The 17,260-nt window shown below is 39.6% G+C and overlaps 1 protein-coding gene across 1 annotated transcript; it reads right to left on the reverse strand.

Annotated features, from left to right (window-relative positions):
* Positions 1 to 335: 335 nt before the first annotated feature.
* LOC308394509 (B- and T-lymphocyte attenuator-like) lies at positions 336 to 8,093 on the reverse strand (the record flags this gene model as incomplete). Its single annotated transcript, XM_080878864.1, has 6 exons — positions 7,986 to 8,093; positions 4,760 to 5,083; positions 832 to 873; positions 629 to 754; positions 520 to 554; positions 336 to 437 (listed from the first exon to the last, which is right to left on the reverse strand). The coding sequence occupies exons 1-6, from the start codon at positions 8,068 to 8,070 to the stop codon at positions 336 to 338; spliced, it is 714 nt and encodes a 237-aa protein (XP_080734990.1). The 5' UTR covers positions 8,071 to 8,093.
* Positions 8,094 to 17,260: the final 9,167 nt, after the last annotated feature.

Here is a 17,260-nt window from a genome sequence, read left to right on the forward strand (position 1 = left end):
GACCAAAACCATTTTCTTGTACCATCCTGTAACCATGTTTATTTCTGCTGTAAACTTTGAGACCGCCTCAAGTGGACATTTAAAGAATTGCAGGCTTTGGCACTTGGACATCATTTTTCAGCCCTGGAGATGACTGCTTATGGTTTACAGGTTGTATTTTATACTTCAAGTAAATCTTTGCATCACCTGCTAATTGTACAGCTTGTGGTTGGGAGCAGCAAACACAACATAGCTGCTCTCCTCCTCGAGCAGGCATATTGCCCTCCTTGGTCAATATGCCTGTTCATCATATCTTGATAATGTCAGCTCATTGAGTTACGATGATGGTGTCCTTGTTACATCTCCGAGATCGCAGAGCAGAGGGTCTTCCTCTTTCCTCTTTCCAAGTGCTTGAAGATGACTTTTGAAAAGAATTGATCCACCATGGGGATCTCCATCTGCTTTAAACATTCAAAAATGTTTGTGGGTTAACATTATTGATGGAAAAATGTGATAAGCTTGAAATATTTTATATCTTACCTGATTTTCAACTTGACTGTCTTTCTTTGGCTTCCCTGCAGGATGGACAGTTTACATGTTCAGTACGTCTGGTGATGTTTTATTTTGAAGAGGAGAGAGAACAGCTCACCTTTACAGCCTCGCATTGATATGACAGATATGATTATGACTATGATGACGAATGTGGTGATCCCAGCAGCAGAGTACACGTACAGCAACAAGGTTTCTGTATTTTCAGGAACAGAAGTCGTGCTGACTGCAAGAAAAACAGGTTTCAGTCAGTTTGGATTTAATAAAGCTACAACAACACAAATTATATAAAACCTTTCTTACCTGTGAGATTATTCTGTGTAACAGTGGTAATTTCACCATGATCTGTAAAAACAAAACAGGGAAGCTGTCTGAGATCTGAACAACAGAAAAATATCATGAGATTCAGAAAAAGTCCACTGTTCAGGGGAAAAGTAATTTGCATGAACTCCAGCAGTTCAGCAAACTGTGAGTGAACCCGTCCTAACACAAAGGGAAACCTAAAGCCACGTGTATTAATTTCATGTCTCCCTTTTACTGTCAGATATTCCACTGCTCTTAAATACTGAGCTCACACTTTCTCCTGTAAAAAGAAAACCTTTAAGAGATGATTTTGCTTTTCACCCAGAAGCAGTTTAAAAAATAGCTGTCAGATGTTTGCTGTGAGAATATCAATGTAGTTCAGTCCACCACTGGCGCCCTCTGTTTTTCACCAGTGAGAGCAGTTTCACCCTGAGCACATGTGACAGATGTAAATGAGAGTCTGTGGAGATTATTCTGCCATTGTGGGGGGTCACACACACTGCTGAGCACTATTTTGAGTTGCTACAGTAACAGTTTTCCAAAATGGACTAGCCTGAAGTCATAATTTTTGTCTGACTTTGAATTCGGTCTTTGTAGTGCATGCTGCACTGGTGTCCGCCAAGCAGTAAATTCACGTAAGTAAGTCATCTGTGGTGTGATGGCTGCAGTTACAGCCACACATATTGGGTAATATCCACCAAACATCACAGTGCTACAATCAGTGATGGGAATAATGGTGTTAAAAGTATTGGCATTACTAACACCATTACTTTTTTCAGTAACAAGTAATCTAACTAATTATTATTTCTATCGTTACAAGGCCATTATCATTACTAGCAGAAAATGCAGTCTGGATTTTTTTCAACACACGGATGGGTGAAGCTATCTTTGTCTTACCAGGAGCTAGAGGGGCGAAACAATTGTACAAGTGCTACTGCCTGGCTGAGGAAGAATAAAGTAGTCTGTAAACTGTAAACCAATCACATGACCAATTTAAGATGACATAGCAAGAAGATGCCATGTCAACCCAAGACAACCCCGAGTCTCTATTTTTGTGTTAAAAGTGGAAACTTCAAACTATGTACCAGTTTTTAAATGTTCGGTAACAGTAAAAATATTAAACTCAGCCATGAATAGAGAAACAACAGCCTGTTCAGACTGCAATGGAGACATTTAAAGACAATAAGGATCACTTACTCTGAGCATCCAGAGTGAGGATGAGGATTGTGAAGATCAGCAAATAGAGAATGGTCCTGCATGAGTAATGTTTCATAGCAGACACTTACAGTGGGGCAAAAAAGTATTTAGTCAGCCACCGATTGTGCAAGGTCCCCCACCTAAAATGATGACAGAGGTCAGTAATTTGCACCAGAGGTACACTTCAACTGTGAGAGACAGAATGTGAAAAAAAAATCCATGAATCCACATGGTAGGATTTGTAAAGAATTTATTCGTAAATCAGGGTGGAAAATAAGTATTTGGTCAATAACAAAAATACAACTCAATACTTTGTAACATAACCTTTGTTGGCAATAACAGAGGTCAAACGTTTACTATAGGTCTTTACCAGGTTTGCACACACAGTAGCTGGTATTTTGGCCCATTCCTCCATGCAGATCTTCTCGAGAGCAGTGATTTTTTGGGGCTGTCGCCGAGCAACACGGACTTTCAACTCCCGCCACAGATTTTCTATGGGGTTGAGGTCTGGAGACTGGCTAGGCCACTCCAGGACTTTCAAATGCTTCTTACGGAGCCACTCCTTTGTTGCCCGGGCGGTGTGTTTTGGATCATTGTCATGTTGGAAGACCCAGCCTCGTTTCATCTTCAAAGTTCTCACTGATGGAAGGAGGTTTTCAGAATCAGAATCAGAATACTTTATTGATCCCTGGGGGAAATTATTTTTTGTTACAGTGCTCCATTTTAAACCAACATTAAGACAAGATTTTGGCTCAAAATCTCACGATACATGGCCCCATTCATTCTGTCCTTAACACGGATCAGTCGTCCTGTCCCCTTGGCAGAAAAACAGCCCCATAGCATGATGTTTCCACCCCCATGCTTCACAGTAGGTATGGTGTTCTTGGGATGCAACTCAGTATTCTTCTTCCTCCAAACACGACGAGTTGAGTTTATACCAAAAAGTTCTACTTTGGTTTCATCTGACCACATGACATTCTCCCAATCCTCTGCTGTATCATCCATGTGCTCTCTGGCAAACTTCAGACGGGCCTGGACATGCACTGGCTTCAGCAGCAGAACACGTCTGGCACTGCGGGATTTGATTCCCTGCCGTTGTAGTGTGTTACTGATGGTGACCTTTGTTACTTTGGTCCCAGCTCTCTGCAGGTTATTCACCAGGTCCCCCCGTGTGGTTCTGGGATCTTTGCTCACCGTTCTCATGATCATTTTGACCCCACGGGATGAGATCTTGCGTGGAGCCCCAGATCGAGGGAGATTATCAGTGGTCTTGTATGTCTTCCATTTTCTGATGATTGCTCCCACAGTTGATTTTTTCACACCAAGCTGCTTGCCTATTGTAGATTCACTCTTCCCAGTCTGGTGCAGGTCTACAATACTTTTCCTGGTGTCCTTCGAAAGCTCTTTGGTCTTGGCCATGGCGGAGTTTGGAGTCTGACTGTTTGAGGCTGTGGACAGGTGTCTTTTATACAGATGATGAGTTCAAACAGGTGCCATTCATACAGGTAACGAGTGGGGGACAGAAAAGCTTCTTACAGAAGACGTTACAGGTCTGTGAGAGCCAGAGATTTTCCTTGTTTGAGGTGACCAAATACTTATTTTCCACCCTAATTTACGAATAAATTCTTTACAAATCCTACCATGTGGATTCATGGATATTTTTTTCACATTCTGTCTCTCACAGTTGAAGTGTACCTCTGGTGCAAATTACTGACCTCTGTCATCATTTTAAGTGGGGGAACTTGCACAATCGGTGGCTGACTAAATACTTTTTTGCCCCACTGTAGTAAACCAGCTGCCTACATGTGTAAAGCCTGTATGTGCTCTGTAGAGACAGTGCATGGTATCTGGCTGACTTCATCACTTCCTGTTTCTGATTACAGGCGTCTTTGTTAATAGTGTTAGAGTTTGTGTTTTGGAGGCTGATACACTCAGTATATATCTACCACTTGAAACTTTGGGCATTGATGAGATTAAAACAAAAGTTGTTTGTTTGTTTTTTTCATTGCTTTAGAAGAAACACAGAATGAGAATAATTTGTTATAATATTTTAAACCTAACAGATATGGAGAATATTTAATGTTTTTTTAATCGCAAAAACAATTAATTTTACATTTTGCATTTCCAAATGAACCACAAAAATTTCAAGAGCTCATTAGTCATTCATGTAATCGGAAAGTGAGTGGATAGCTTGTTGCTGTACGTGATATGTACACATAGAGCAACAAGCCTTCTGTGTTGTCAGGAGCAGAAGTTGTGCTGACTGAAAGAAAAACAGTTTTCAGTCAGTTTGGATTTAATACAGCTACAACAACACACACTTAACGTAAAACCTTTCTTACCTCTGACATTATTCTGTGTAACAGTAATTTCACCATGATTTGTAAAAACAAAACAGAGTCGCTGTCTGAGGTCCGAACAGCACAAAAAATATCATGAGACTGAAAAAGACCACTGTGCAGTGTGAGTGAAGGTTTCTTAGAGAAGAATCCACACTCACCGTAGACATTGACAGTGATGGCATGATGGCATTATATAAAACCTTTCTTACCTGTGAGATTATTCTGTGTAATAGTGGTAATTTCAGCATGATCTGTAAAAAAAACAACAACAGAGAAGCTGTCTGAGGTCTGAACAACACAAAAATATCATGAGATTCAGAAAAAGTCCACTGTTCAGTGTGAGTGAAGGTTTCTTAGAGAATTATAATTGGTGAAAAATCCACACTCACCATAGACATTGACAGTGATGGCATGACCCATACTCCCTCCACCTTGACACTGATACTGACCAGAGTCATGTCTGAGAATGTTCTGGAAGATCAAATAGAAGATCCATACTGATTTGTTTAAAGGTTTCAAATCTGTTTTAATGTGACTGTCTCCGCTGACATTGACGGGGACAATAGCTTCCTCAACTTTTTTATACCAGGTGACTGTTGTTGGTGAATCATTGCAAAAAAATACTGGGCAATTAATCCAAAGTTGTTGTCCAGCTGATGCATTATAAACTGTGTTGCGACGTACTCTAATTTCTGTAGAACAGTCAGAGTCACCTGCAGAAGAGAAATTATACCAAACACATAAAGAAGAACAATTAGAAATTAAGAAATGTTTGATGTTAATTTTAATTTAATTAAGAACATAAAACAATATATTACACAAGAGACTGATCAAAGGTGTTTAGACAATACATTTATATAAAGACTGTTTAATTGGACAAAACAAATAAATATATAAACAGAAATAAAAATTGTGCACATTCCTATAACCTTTCTAGAAAGATATTAAAAGTATAATGAATACTCACTGTACAAAAGAAAGAAAAAGTATAATTTGCAACAATAAGATCAAAAGAGAAGTAAACATGAGGTATGACAGACATCAAAAATGGAAAAAAAAAATCTAGAATAAAAAGTGTCACTGGGTGACATTTATTTGATGATGTCATGACAGGCTGTGTGGCAGGCAGGCAGCAGGAGTGGTGGACCAAAAATGCAGGACTCTTGGAGACGGGACTTAAATTCAAAACCCAGCTTTTTTGCTGGAAAAAACTCTCAATCAATTAAACTCACCAAAACAAAAACAAAATCCAAAACTCTACGGACTGAATTGGAACAGAGAACCTAAACAGGAGCCAATCACACAGCAGCTAGAGGGTAGCAACATTGATGACATGACAAAGAGTAAAGGAAAACACAGGGCTTATATACCCAGGGGAGTAATCAGGGAATGGGAAACAGGAGGGAGACACAGCTGGGAGGAATTAGGGCAAACGAGACAAAGAGACGTAAAAGTGAATTCACTGACATAAGTCATGGACTTTCAATGTAAAACAAGAAACAAGTAACAATGATGCAGACTGAACTAAATCTAGAATAATGATAGTGAACACAGCACAACTAAAGAATCAGAACATAAATCCTAGTACAGAAAAAAACACCAAAATATAAGAAAAAGAAAATGTTGGGTCAAAATGACCCAGAACTGTGACAGGAAAAGTAATTTGCATGAACTCCAGCAGTTCAGCAAACTGTGAGTGAACCCATCCTAACACAAAGGGAAACCTAAAGCCATGTGTATTAATTTAATGTCACTGCTCTTAAAAACTGAGCTCACACTCTCACTACAAGATCCACCAGCAGGTGTCACGGAGCCGTTTATCATATGACAGAAAAACTGGAAGTTTAAACTTCTGTGACAGCACGTATCATTACTGTCCTCTAGAAAACCTTTAAGAAATCATTTGCTTTTCATTTTGTACCAAATAATTTTATGTTGAGAAGAATAAGATAAACCCTGAGGATTCACAGTAGTTTAAAAAAGAGCTGTGAGAATATCAGTATAGGCAGGTCCACCACTGATGTCCTGTGTTTTTCACAGATGGTTTGGTGGAGGGTCAGTGGTGGAAGGAACGATGACTAAATCTGGGAGTTAAATTCTTGCACCCACTATCAGATTCTACACTGGTGCAGTGGGTCCTGGGTTCCTCCTAGTCAACAACAGTACCCGGCCTTATGTGGCGAGAGTTTGCACATGAGAGGATGAAAGAATTTGCACCACTGACTGGCCTCCACACCAACCTGACATAAATCCAACAGAACACCTGTGTAACATTATGTTTCAGTCCATCTTACACCACCAGGTTGCACCTAAGACTGTCCAGGGACTCAGTGATGGCCTGGTCCAGATCTGGGTGCAGATCCCCAGGACACCATTCCTTCCTCAGGAGCATGCCCCGATGGTGTCTGGCATACATTCAAACATGTGGGGGGTGGGGGTCACACAAACCGCTAAGCACTATTTTGAGTTGCTACAGTAACAGTTTGCCAAAATGGACTAGCCTGAAGTCATAATTTTTGTCTGACTTTGAATTCAGCCTTTGTAGGTCGATAATTTTCATCTCCAGTACAAAATGTGGCATCCTTGTTATTCCTAACACACTACCCAGTCCATAGTTTTCCCCATTGAGATTTGTTGCATTTTCAAAGTTTTCCTTTAATTTGTTTTTAGCTGTATAGTTTAGAAATGACTATGCACTCCAATCTTAACTAGTGCACAGAAAATGTTTCACAGGTTTGTGTCCACCACACAGTAAATTCAGGGAAGCAAGTCATCTGTGGCGCATCTGTGGTTTGACACTTTGCTGCTCTGGGGTCTGAGTTGGAACCAATTCTTTCTTTTAAAACAAGTTTCATGTTCAAATTTCTGAACGTTAAAGGCTGGGTATTTTTATGATTCGCTCAAAATGTACAAAAAGAGACTAAATATGAGGTGAAACAGCTGCATTGTGACGTTTAATGAGTTTCTGTTATGTCAGAAAAGTTGAGGAAAAAATATTCAGATTTTATATTGATTCAAGATTGGTACAGTAAGTGGATGGTATTGTTCTAGTAATTAAAAATGTATTTTATTAAAAGCGGGTGTGAATGTGAATGCAAATTGTTGCCTGTGTCTGTGTTAGCCCTGCGGCAGTCTGGCAACCTGTCCAGGGTGCACCCTGCCTCTCGCCCCAGGTCGGCAGGGTTCCAGCCCCCGCAACCCTGAAAAGGGATAAGCAGAAGCGAATAGATGGATGGATGAATATTAAAACATCCAGAAAACCTCTAAAGATCGTCCACATGTGTGAACTCAACTAAAATCTCCAGCATAGCATCAAAGACCATTTTACAGTGTCTTGTTTTGTCCTTCATGTTGAGGCTTTCTTTGAAGGCGGAAGGTTTGAAGGCTGCGCGGTCAAGCCTTTCAACGTGTCCTTTTCAATTACTATAAAAACTACTAGATGCCTGCTTTGGGTTTTTGTGTATAGCAAAAGATAAAGGATATTTTAAACCTTTTACAGCTGATTTCCACAATTTTCGATCTGTAACAGTAAAATTTTTAAACTCAGCCGTGAACAGAGAAGCAGACGTGTTCAGACTGAAATGGAGCTATTTAAAATGAATAAGAATCACTTACTCTGAGCATCCGGAGTGAGGATGAGGACTGTGAAGATCAGCAAATAAAGGATGGTCCTGCACAAGTAATGTTTCATGGCAGACATTTAAGTAACCAGCTGTCTACGTGGTTAAAACCTGTTTGTGCTCTGTATGTGACAGTACATTGTATGTGGTTGACTTCACTTCCTGCTTCTGATTACAGGGGTCTTTAGATGCATACTGGTGTTAAAGTTTGTGCTTTTGAGGCTGGTGCACCCAGTATATACCTAACACTGGCAACATTGGAGCAGCACACAGGAAAAACACACTGAGATAAAACCTTTAGTAAGAAAGTCCATTTGCAAGAGAAAAACACAAATCAAGAGACTGTCTTTTTCTGTCAGAGTGTTATTATTTTTGCTAATTTCTGGCTAACTCTATACTTATGCATTTTAAAAGTCCTTCATGCAGGTGGTGCATCTATATAAATACTTCTTTCACGTCTCAGTCTTTTGCATTTGTTGGCAACAATCACCTTACATCTTCATCTCTAGCTACACTGGCCATTGTGATCTCACCCACAGGTTTGAGGTCTGTTGTTTTGAATTCTTGACTTTTTGAAAGGTGCCGTTTTGTTGTTTGTTTGTTTGTTTATTTATGTATTTTTAACAGAGTGTGACCATATTCAGTTCACAGGATTAGGCAGACTAGCTCATTTAGTTAGGCTAGCTTGATTAGTAAAATGCTTATCCCTGTGACACTAGATAGCATGGTACCTTTAGCTAACTTAAAAAAACATTCTTAAAATAAAAGGAACTTTCTGGAAAATCTGGACAGCATACTTCTTAGAGCAGGAGCCTCCAACATGTTGTTCCTTTTCAAATACATTTCAAAACTTGTGTAGTCAAATTTGATTGGTCAATCATCAAACCAACTTATATGTACGAGGAATCAAATTCATAGTTTTTCTATCAAATGATTATTTGACAATTAGGTGTCAAACAGTTGCAATGCTGTCAAACTTGATGAGTCAGTTTTGATGGGCAGTACGAAGAAGGTCAATGCCGCGACAGAGGCCTTGTTGAAAGTGGCAAATCACTCAATGAAGCACTAAAAGCCCTTCACTGATGGCAGGATTGTAAAGGAAACTATGACTGCATGGCTGAAACGTTATTAGGTGACTGGCAAGGAGTATGTCTGCACTGTCTGCAGATGCATTAAAACTGCCGGAATTGGACGTGCAGAGGCGCAAATCATTTTAAATTCAGTGTGCTGAGTCTGTCGACTCCAGTGATACAGCCCAGCTGGCTGTTTTCATTCAGATGATGTTTGGTGACTTTTTTACTTCCACTGAAAACTACAAGTAGAGGAGCAGATATTTACAACCACTGAAGGACTACTTTGTAGGAAAAAAAAGATCCCTGTTGAAAACCTGGTGTCTGTGAAAACTGATGGAGCACCTGCTGTGACTCAGGATTTAATTGGACCCGGACTTTCTTAAGTTTCTAAACTATCATTGCATCACTTACCAACAGGCTCTATGCCCATAAATGATGGAATTTGACCATGTCATGCTGCCTGTTGTTAATAATGTTAATGTCATCAGCTCCATTCGAGCAAAGGCAAAGCAACACCAAAGCTTCAAGTTGTTCCTGGAGGAACGCTCTGCCAAGTATAGGGATCTCCTCCTCCACACAGAATTAGACGGTTAAGTCGGGTTAGATACTGAAATGCTTTCTTTCATTGATCGGTGAAACCGAGGCTTTTATGGAAGTGAGGAAGGAGGATACCACACTATTATCTGATATTACCTGAGTTGCTGCTTGATCTTGGTTTCCTGACAGATGTGACTGAGAGAGAAAATTAACCGCCTGAACCTACAGATACAAGGCAAAGATAAAAACATATTTAGTGTGAATGCTTTTGAGAAATGAAACAAGCACATGTAACGAAATCATAATTGAATAAATAATATCTGTGTATTTGTAATTGCATTGTTTTGTTTTGACAGCATTGTTTTAATTTAGTAGTGCGAGATACATTTCTTTGTAGTGTATACAGACATAAAACATGCACTTGCAAGTGAACTAAATATTTTTGTGATGTTAATGCAACTTTTAAGTTGTGGATACCAACATTTTTGTAAATGTTCAGGAAAAACAAGCTTATTCGGTTGGTTTGTGTTGAAATGAAACATTTGAAAGGATGAGTAGCTCTCAGAGGGGAAAAAGGTTGGAGACCCCTACCTTAGAGTGTCTGCTGCTGAAGCTGAAAGCTAAACATTAAAAAACAGCACACACGTTAACCCTTAATAAGATTTAAAAGAAACTTATCCAAAAGCTGTTTCAAGGAGTTTAATGTTAGGAGTGAAGAGGCAGACTGAATGGAACTGAAAGCAAGTCATTTATTGTGAGCTGTACAAAACTTAAAACAAGTACAAAATAATAAAAATGAAAACAATAAACTTAATGAAACCAGAATCTAGAAAACATACTAAGGCTAGCAATACCAGGATAGAACAGACACTGACAAAGGACAAGAGAAGACAGCAGCTTTATATACAAAGAAGGGCAATTAGGGGAAGTGGAGACAGTTGAACAGAGTCAAAAGCAAAACTGAACACAACACATGCAAGACCAGCAAATTAAAGGAACATCTAACACTGTAAAGGAGAATAAACAAGATACGGGCAAACATGGGGACGAACAAAACCTGAAATATGCAAGAGAATACAAACAAGCTAAAACCATGGACAGAAGACAGAAACTACAAGTAAAAAGACCTGAGGCTACTGATTTAAAAAAAACTACAACAAAGAATAACTAATACATCTGCACAGCAGTGCTGATTTTCTAACACTGGAAAATAACTCAAAATGTTAGAAATATTCCAGTGTTAGAAAATCAGCACTGATCAGTGTTAGCCATTGTTAATCTTCAAAACTGACTAGGTTACTTTTAAACATATAACACTGTCAAAAGTGTTAATTTAACACTCAACAGTGTTTAACACTCAGAGGTGTGGGCCCATATAGACACTCTCCAGTGTTAATTTAACACTGGAGATTTTGCTGTGTGTGAAGGTTCTCAGTCATCCAGGTCATCGTAGTCAAAGGAGCTTGCAAAGAAAAGCGTCTGGACTTCTTTAAGTTACTTGAAGACGTTTCACCTCTCATCCGAGAAGCTTCTTCAGAACTAACCCTAACCCTAACCCTTCTTCAGAACTGAAGAAGCTTCTCGGATGAGAGGTGAAACGTCTTCAAGTAACTCAAAGAAGTCCAGACGCTTTTCTTTGCAAGCTCCTTTGACAATAACTAATACAGATACAAAACCAAAATACGACTACAACAAGAGTCAGACAGAAAAATTAAAAATAACAGAAAATGAAAATAGAAAAACTGAAAAGGCTGGATCGAAAACTCCAGGATCATGACAAGCTAATGAAATAAACTGGGAAATTAGCCAAAAAAACAGAAGCATTCTCTTGTATCATCATTTTATCTATAAGGACTGGCTTTTGGACACAGCCTCAAGTAAACATTTAAGGATCTGCAGGCTTTGGCACTTGGACATCTTTTTTCAGCCCTGGAGATGACTGCTTATGGTTTACAGGTTGTATTTTGCACTTCAAGAGAATCTTTGCATCACCTGCTAATTGTACAGCTCGTGGTTGAGAGCAGCATACACAACAGATCTGTTCCTCTGTCTCTCTGCCCACGCGGATTGGTCAATATGCCTTCTCATTATCTCTTGATAATGTCATCTCAATGTGTTGCATTGATGGTGTTCTTCCCTTGTTACATCTCCGAGATTGCAGAGCAGAGGGGCCTCCTCTTTCCAAGTGCTCAAAGATTACTTTTGAAAAGAACTGATCCACCATGGGGATCTCCACCTGCTGTAAACATCCAAAAATGTTTGTGGGGAAAACTATTGATGAAAAAATGTGATAAGCTTGAAATATTTTATATCTTACCTGATTTTCAGCTTGACTGTCTTTCTTTGGCTTCCCTGCAGGATGGACAGTTTACATGTTTAGTATTCAGTATGTCTGGTGATGTTTTATTTTGAAGAGGCGAGAGAACAGCTCACCTTTACAGCCTCGCATTGATATGACAGATATGATTATGACTATGATGACGAATGTGGCGATCCCAGCAGCAGAGTACACGTACAGCAACAAGGTTTCTGTATTTTCAGGAGCAGAAGTCGTGCTGACTGCAAGAAAAACAGGTTTCAGTCAGTTTGGATTTAATAAAGCTACAAAAACACAAATTATATAAAATCTTTCTTACCTCTGACATTATTCTGTGTAATAGTGGTAATTTCAGCATGATCTGTAAAAAAAAACAAAACAGAGAAGCTGTCTGAGGTCTGAACAACACAAAAATATCATGAGATTCAGAAAAAGTCCACCGTTCAGTGTGAGTGAAGGTTTCTTAGAGAAGTATAATTAGTGAAAAATCCACACTCACCATAGACATTGACAGTGATGGGATGACCCATATTCCCTCCATTTGACACTGATACTGACCAGAGTCATGTCTGAGAATGTTCTGGAACATCAAATAGAAGATCCCTGCTGACTTGTTTAAAGGTTTCCACTCTGTTTTAATGTGACTGTCTCCGCTGACATTGACGGGGACAATAGCTTCCTCAACTTTATACCAGGTGACTGTTGTTGGTGAATCATTGCAAAAAAATACTGGGCAATTAATCCTAAGTTGATGTCCAGCTGATGCATTATAAACTGTGTTGTAGAACAGTCAGAGTCACCTGCAGAAGAGAAATTATACCAAACACATAAAGAAGAACAATTAGAAATTAAGAAATGTTTGATGTTAATTTTAATTTAATTAGAACATAAAGCAATATATTACACAAGAGACTGATCAAAGGTGTTTAGACAATACATGTATATAAAGACTGTTTAATTGAAGACTAATAAATATATAAACATATCCATCATATTGCAACAATAAGATCAAAATAGAAGTAAACATGAGGTATGACAAACAGTAAGAATGGGGGAAAAAAAAGATTAAAAAGAAAAATCACTTTGTGACATTTATTTGATGTTCAGTGGAAAAGTAATTTGCATGAACTCCAGCAGTTCAGCAAACTGTGAGTGAACCCGTCCTAACACAAAGGGGAACCTAAAGCCATGTGTATTAAATTCATGTCTACCTTTTACTGTCAGATATTCCACTGCTCTTAAATACTGAGCTCACGGTCTCACTACAAGATCCACCAGCAGGTGTCCCGGAGCCGTTTATCATATGACAGAAAAACTGGAAGTTTAAACTTCTGTGTTTTCAGGACAGCACCTATCATAACTGTCCTGTAGAAAACCTTTAAGAGATGATTTTGCTTTTCACTTTGTTCCATTTGAGAGGCAGAACATAAAATCAGAAGCTTCAGAGGAGTTTAAAAAATAGCTGTGAGATTTTTTTCTGTGATAATATGAGTATAAGCCGGTCCACCACTGGTGACCTGTGTTTTTGACAGATGAGAGCAGCTTCACCCTCAGCACTGTCCGGTATGCATACAAGCACGTGGGGGTCACACAAACTGCTGAGTACCATTTTGAGTTGCTGCAGTGACAGTTTGCTAAAATGGACTAGGTCTGAAGCAAATGGTTTTTTAATTGGATTTTCAATCTGTCTTTGAATTCGGCCTTTGTAGGTCGATAATCATCATCTTCATTACACAATGTGGCATCCTTTCATTCCTAACACGTTACCCAGTCCACATATTTCCCATTGAGATCTGATGAATTTTCAGTTTTCCTTTAATGTTGTTAGCTACAGATTAGAAATGACTGTGCACCCCATTTACCAAAATTACTAAAGTAATCTTAACTAGTGTTCAAATTTTTAAATATTAGAGGCTGGGTGTCTTTATGATTGGATCACAATGTTCAAAAAAAGAAGCTAAATATGAGGTGAAACAGCTACACTGTGACATTTCGTGAGATTCTGTAATGACAGAAAAGTTATAGAAAAAAATTATATTGATTCAAGATTAGCATAGTAAGTGGATGGTATTGTTTTAGTAATACTAACATATCCAGATAACCTCTAAAGATCGTCCACATGTATGAACTCAACGAAAATCTCCAGCATAGCATCAAAGACCATTTCACTGCGTCTTGTTTTGTCCTTCATGTTGAGGCTTTCTTTGAAGGCGGAAGGTTTGAAGGCTGCGCGGTCAAGCCTTTCAGCATAACCTGTAAATTACTATGAAAAAATATTAGTTGCCTGCTTTGGATTATTGTGTATAGCAAAAGGTAAAGGATATTTTAAACCTTTTACAGCTGATTTCCACAATGTTTGAACTGTAACAGCAAAAATATTTAAACTCAGCCGTGAACAGAGAAACAAAGACGTGTTCAGACCAGAGGTGGGACCAAGTCATTGTTTTGCAAGTCTCAAGTAAGTCTCAAGTCTTTATCCTCAAGTCTCAAGTCAAGTCTCAAGTAATGTCAGGCAAGTCAGAGTCGAGTCTCAAGTCACTGGTGTAAAAGTCCGAGTCAAGTCACAAGTCTGAAACTTTGAATTTCAAGTCCTTTCGAGTCTTTAAAAAAAAAAATGAAAAAATAATGTTGCAGTTATGCTAAATGTAAATATTAGACCATGTAATTTTAAAATCTGTGTTTTTCTCAACACATGACAAAATAGTGAACTTAGAAAATATACACAAATTGTGAAATTGCACCTCTTTAAAATGCAGCTCAATTAAACCTAGCTCCAAGAATAATTTTCACCGACAGTTCTGAGATAAGCTGCATGTTATTCTTGGATGCGGTTGTAGGACCGGCTTTAAAATCGCATGACAAAAATATCATACATATTAAAAAAAAAACTGTATCACCAACGTAGCCTGGACAACATTTGCTAGTTAGATGAAGTCAGCTATCTCATCTTAGCATATTTATATGCATATTTATAATCATACGCTTCTTGGAGTGAGTGCATACACTCATGAAGTTTAGTAACTTCAGGTCACTGCAACAAGCCCAGGTACAGTTTACCGACGGATGGGTGCAGGACCTTGAAATGCACCGTGTAGAAAGTAAAGACCATCGTACGTATCATAAGTTTACCAGTCTCACAAATCGTCGTCATAAATACACATTCGTTAACCGTTTATTAATAGGACCTTTGAGCTCAATGGTAATCAATTAGTAGTGGAAATAATTTCTGGTAGCATCACAGAAATGTAGCAGTGACAATAATACTGTATGCTGTAATCGTACTGGGCAATTAGTGATACAAAACAACTGTTTTATCCTGTGAATAAAAGTATATGTTTTTGTCAATGTACCATAATAACAGAAGCGAAACGCAATATTGTGTCAGGACAATTCACTATTTATGCACAATAAATAAAGGAGCATAGCGCGACAATTTCTGTTCAGCGCCAGACTTGCTTGTAACCTATATCACTAATTATGTTATGAAAATGACGCATTAACTACTAAAAAACACTGACCTTCGTGTAAATGCTTGGAGCAGACTAACCTGTGAGCTGGAGTGTTCTGGGACGTTATATTTGGTCTTTGAATGGCTGCAATCCAGTCGCCTCTTTGTTACTTCGGAAACATGGCTCGAACAATTTCTCTTCAACGACGTAATCCGATAACAACCGATCTCTTTACCCGTCAGCTTCTCGTGGCTGTCATGTGACCGGCTATTGCAGTTAATAATACAACAGCTTCTTGACATTTTTGTGTTTCTTTTTATCGCTGTGTGACTGATTTCAATTGAAAGCCTGCGTGCGCTAGTACCGCTTGCCACGAGTTCCCAGAATCCTTTGCGGTTCTACCCGTGAATGACGTCACATTTTCAATCTCTATATAATATGCATGTTAAATTTTATATTTGGGGTAAAATATCAAGTCTTTTCAAGTAAACCGGTTCAAGTCCAATTCAAGTCCCAGGTCATTGGTGTAAAAGTCCAAGTCAAGTCACAAGTCTTAGAACATTTTTTCAAGTCAAGTCTAAAGTCATAAAATTAATGACTCGAGTCTGACTCGAGTCCAAGTCATGTGACTCGAGTCCACACCTCTGGTTCAGACTGAAATAGAGCATTTAAAATGAATAAGAATCACTTAATCTCAGCATCTGAAGTGAGGATGAGGACTGTGAAGATCAGCGAATAAAGGATGGTCCTGCACAAGTATGTTAGGAGGTGGTGGGTAGGTGTACTGTTGTTGTTTGGGTTTTGTTTTCCTTTTGGTTATAGGTAGGCGAGGCGGGGCTTGATGGCATTCCAACACACCTGCGACGCATCGGACGTCATCAGTGAGCGCTTTTAGGGAGCAGAGTCACGGACGTCTGGTGTCGGAGTATTATCGCTGTCACAAGTGGTAACGAGTTAGCACAGGCTGCATCTGTTGATTTTACGCTGTGGAGCTGTATGTTTTAAAGGATCCACGTTTCGCCTACTTTTCTTTGTCTTAGCCTGTTCCATCGCCTGCCCGCCTACCTAGGATTTTGTGTTGGCTATTCTGGATCCGCGACGGAGTGCTACGTACCATCAGGCGGCGATCACCGCAGCGGCTGTGGTTTGGGGTGGTCAAGTAAGCTCTCCAACTCTCTCTGTCCACTTGTGTTTAACGTTCGGCTATCAACGGTATGCCATAAACCCTGTTTTGTTCCCTGTTGTCAGGTAGCTCCGGTGCGTCTGCTACCTACCTGTATGCTTCGGCTCCATCTCATCGGCTCGGTGTTTTCCTGCTGGCACATTTTTATTTATCACTGTATATAGCCCTTTCCCTTGTAAATATTCCCCCTTACTCGTGTATATAAAAACTTGCATCACAAACTATTCTGCGTCCGTGTGTGTTTCTGCCACGTAATCCATCTGTGTAATCCAGCTAACCTAACAGAATACTCCGACCATTTTTGATGGATTCGGCAGAACACACAGGTCCCGCGTCCGGCGATTTACTCCAGAAACACGAGGAGTCTTTGTCTAGTTTGTCTCGGCAGTTGGCGGCGTCCGAGCAATGGGCAGGCCGAGTTAATGAGACCCTGTCGGCCATTCAAGAGACTTTGGCTCGGCTAGTTCCTCCTACTGCTCCCGTTGTTCCTGCTCCCCCGCCCATACCGTCTGCCTCACTGAGTGTGGGCTCTGTTCGTGACCCCGCTCCCCCGGCTCTGGTGCCTTTTACGGGAGAGTTGGGCCGTTGCGGGGGTTTTTTGATTCAGGTTTCTCTGCTTTTTCAGCGTTATCCCCAAGCGTTTTCCAATGATGCTGTTAAGATTTCTCATGTTATCGGTGCCCTTCGTGATCGTGCTTTGGACTGGGCCGA

The sequence above is a fragment of the Rhamphochromis sp. 'chilingali' genome (assembly GCF_963969265.1).
Source record: "Rhamphochromis sp. 'chilingali' genome assembly, chromosome: 3".
Lineage (NCBI taxonomy): Eukaryota > Metazoa > Chordata > Actinopteri > Cichliformes > Cichlidae > Rhamphochromis > Rhamphochromis sp. 'chilingali'.